The following is a 3,644-nucleotide window of genomic DNA, read 5'->3' as shown; positions in this document are numbered from 1 at the left end:
AGAAGAGTATTCCTCTTTTCAAATTAAAAGAATCTGTTTTTTCTCCAAAGCTTTCAACCCTTGGTATGGGTCTTCTTCAGTGGGCTGAGAAAATATTTATTTGTTTGAGAATAAGTTTTAACAATTTTTCATCCTCTCACTCAAGACTTACTCAGTTTAGAAACTTTTAAATGTTTGAAAAACGTCTAACGTCTGACTAAATTTATGCATCGCCACATTCACTCTAACTTTTTCCCGGGGATTCTCTCTGTTTTATTAATTTTAAATAGAGAGAGTCCAATTAATATCAAGAATTCCACTGAGCTCGTAAACTTCCTGACAGAGACCACAGTAGATGAGCAATATGTATTACTGAGCCTGGATGTTACATCCCTCTTCACCAATATCCCAATAGACCTGGCGCTTCAGGAGGTGGAGAGGAGAATGGAAGAGATCATGAATACCTCAGAAACCAAAAGAGATTGTATTTTAAAGGCATTAAAATTTTGTTTGACATCAGGCTATTTTGTATTCAACGGAGAAATATACAAACAGTTGGACGGTGTAGCCATGGGATCGCCGATAAGCCCCATTGTGGCGGATGTGGTCATGCAGAGGGCCATTGGAGTGGTACTGGAGGAGTCGCGGTTGAGAATACTTTTTGTCCGGAAATATGTGGATGACCTCCTGCTCGCAGTACACAAAGAAGATGTGAATGAAGTCCTCCCACAATTCAACGCATTCCATCCTAAGATACAATATACGATGGAGCTAGAGCAGGACGGAAGAATCCCATATTTAGATGTCATGATACACCGGACGGAGGGAGGAATCTTGCAGACAACATGGTACTCAAAACCGTGTGCCTCTCTACGTATGCTCAACTTCCACAGCGGACACTCCAAGCATGTCATCATCAATGTGGCTAAAAATTACATTAAGAGAGTCCAGGAGTTAACAACAAAGTCACATGAAGAAAGTAAGAAGAAAATTGAAGATACCCTGAGACTGAATGACTTCCCACCGAGAATGATCAGGCAACTGTTGAATCCCAGGATAGCGAGGCAGAATTTAAACCGACCCAGAGGAGACTCCCAGGCAATTTTCCACGCGATTTCCTATGTTCCAGATGTCTCTGAGAGGATGAGGAGAGTGATCAGGACGTCTACAGGAGCAGAGGTGGCGTTCACAATGACTGGACAAAACCGCAGGTTCTTTACCAAGGTGAAGGACCCCGTGCCCAAAGAATTAAAATCTGGGGTGGTGTATAGCATCAAATGTGGTGGATGCCAGATGTCCTACATTGGGACAACTTCCCAACACCTGAAAAACAGGATCAGCCAACATAGAAGAGATTGTAGGCAACCTATTAAAAATGAAAGTGCCACCGCATTATGTACTCACACCTCGAGAACGGGCCATGTTTTCAAATACGATGAAGTGGAAATTCTGGACCAACACCGACACAATGGGAAGAGAGAAGTCCTGGAAGCACTACACATCAAAAAGAACATCGATAGAGTGGTAAACAAAAGAACTGACAGCGAAAACATAAATGGCATGTATGCGAACTTGATTCGCATGCAAGCAAATGACCAAGACACGAGCAATGGCAGGCCAGAGATGTGAGAGCGCGGGAAAAGTTGATAATTGATCGTTGATCGAGAGGAGGGAGTAGGAACAATGACGAGGGGACTATGAACCCTGGAGGATGCCGTTGAGAAAGAAGAAAGAAAAATCCAGAGATTTCAGTAGACAAAGCGACAGTGAAGGAGTAACAGAGAGTACCAGAAAAATTTTCAAAAAAGCAAAATCAAATAATTTAAAATTAATAAAACAGAGAGAATCCCCGGGAAAAAGTTAGAGTGAATGTGGCGATGCATAAATTTAGTCAGACGTTAGACGTTTTTCAAACATTTAAAAGTTTCTAAACTGAGTAAGTCTTGAGTGAGAGGATGAAAAATTGTTAAAACTTATTCTCAAACAAATAAATATTTTCTCAGCCCACTGAAGAAGACCCATACCAAGGGTTGAAAGCTTTGGAGAAAAAACAGATTCTTTTAATTTGAAAAGAGGAATACTCTTCTGACGAACACCGGAAGAATTGAGAGCATTATATAACTGCTCTCTCTTAGAGTTCGAGCAGTAAAATGTGTAAAATCGAGTTGTTACACACAGTTTGAAATCACAGACGCATGGATTATGAAATTGGCTTCCTTATAGTACAGAAATTGCTTAGCCAAAGTAAAGAAAAGATGCGTGTAACAGCTTTTAATGAGACTCCCAACACCTTCATACACTTACCTGTAGAAAGACAATTTTAAGGGACTGTTTCTAAATTTCCTCCTGCAGTATTCCTCCAGACAGTCCATCATTGCATCCACGGCACGCACGTTATTGTTTTTTCACTAAATTTGCACGCTATTATTAAAAAAAAAATAGATTCGCAGACATTTTCGCGCGAAACTCCAACTGACGTTTCTTGTTTGCTCCATTGACGTGAAATTTCAGTTTCGCAGACTAGCCGCAATTTTTCTCCTGTTTATGGCGCTGTCTCAAAAATAGTGCCAATACAAGAATTTCAAATATATTTGTACTGCGTGACGCCTCCCTGGGTGTTAATTTTTTAATTTTTCTCGTCAAAGGTTTGTCTCTGGGAATTATCAGGGAGGAGAAGAGATAGGAGTTTATAGTGCTTTTAAATTCTTTTTTTAAAGGTATCTTCCTACGGAATCAAAAGAGGATATTAATTGGGCATTTCTAATTCGTGTTTTCATTGTTTTATTTCAAAGATTGATGCAAAGCGTACCCAAGTGCTGTCGAGCCAATGTTATCCGTTTCTGTCTGTGAAAGCAGTGTGCTTGAGCCGATTCTTTACTCCTAAAATTCAATTCAAAATCGAATTTTCATGCATTCTGAATTGTAAGCACTCCTAGTTGCAAGCGCTCCGAGGTCTCATATAAAGAACCTCAGCTGCTATGAACTTATCAATGCTTTTTTCTTCACTTGTTTCAAAATGTCTTCATCTGTTTTACCACCTACTACACTCCATCAGATCAAATTTTGTTAATTTCACTCATTCTGTAAGACTTATTTATAGAAAGATTTGGTTAAATTTGAATTTAGTTTAAATTCAAAAAACTTTAAAAATATTTTTATTAGGTAAAATCTTTGAAAAAAAACCAAAAGTTAAATTCAATGTGAGGAATTCAGAACAAAATAATGAATGTTCCGTAGGGATTGCAGTATTTTAACATATTTGTAAAAATTTTTTTTAAATATATGCCAAAATTATTTGTTGATTATTATTTTCCGTAATTATTTTCTGATTTGAAAATTGAATATTTGTGCGATTTTTTCGGTTGCGAGAACGTTGGTAGTCCTAGGACACCGTATTCATTATATATTGCGCTTTCAAATAATGATCAGTAAATACTATTTTTTACAAATATCTGTCTCTCAAAATTACTTATTTTCGACATACTTCGAAAATAATGTATTTTTTAATTAAGCTTATATATTCTGCAAACTTTAAATTTACTTTTGCTTTACACATAATATTTCTGTTCATAAATAAATTGGAATCTTACTTTTATTTTTAGTTGAGACGATCAAAAACGCATAAAATATTTAAAGACTGAAGCCAGACGCTGGTCCAGGAAACA

At 37.4% G+C, this 3,644-nt stretch overlaps 1 protein-coding gene across 1 annotated transcript; it reads left to right on the top strand.

The window, feature by feature from the left end:
• Positions 1–269: 269 nt before the first annotated feature.
• LOC129809239 (uncharacterized) lies at positions 270–1,608 on the top strand (the record flags this gene model as incomplete). Its single annotated transcript, XM_055859048.1, has 2 exons — positions 270–474; positions 535–1,608. Coding segments are annotated over 2 exons (1,279 nt in total), but the record flags the coding sequence as incomplete, so codon positions are not given.
• Positions 1,609–3,644: the final 2,036 nt, after the last annotated feature.

The sequence above is a fragment of the Phlebotomus papatasi genome, unplaced genomic scaffold (assembly GCF_024763615.1).
Source record: "Phlebotomus papatasi isolate M1 unplaced genomic scaffold, Ppap_2.1 HiC_scaffold_519, whole genome shotgun sequence".
Lineage (NCBI taxonomy): Eukaryota > Metazoa > Arthropoda > Insecta > Diptera > Psychodidae > Phlebotomus > Phlebotomus papatasi.
Note: the sequence above shows the minus strand (reverse complement) of the source record. Positions and strands in the feature narration are given on the sequence as shown.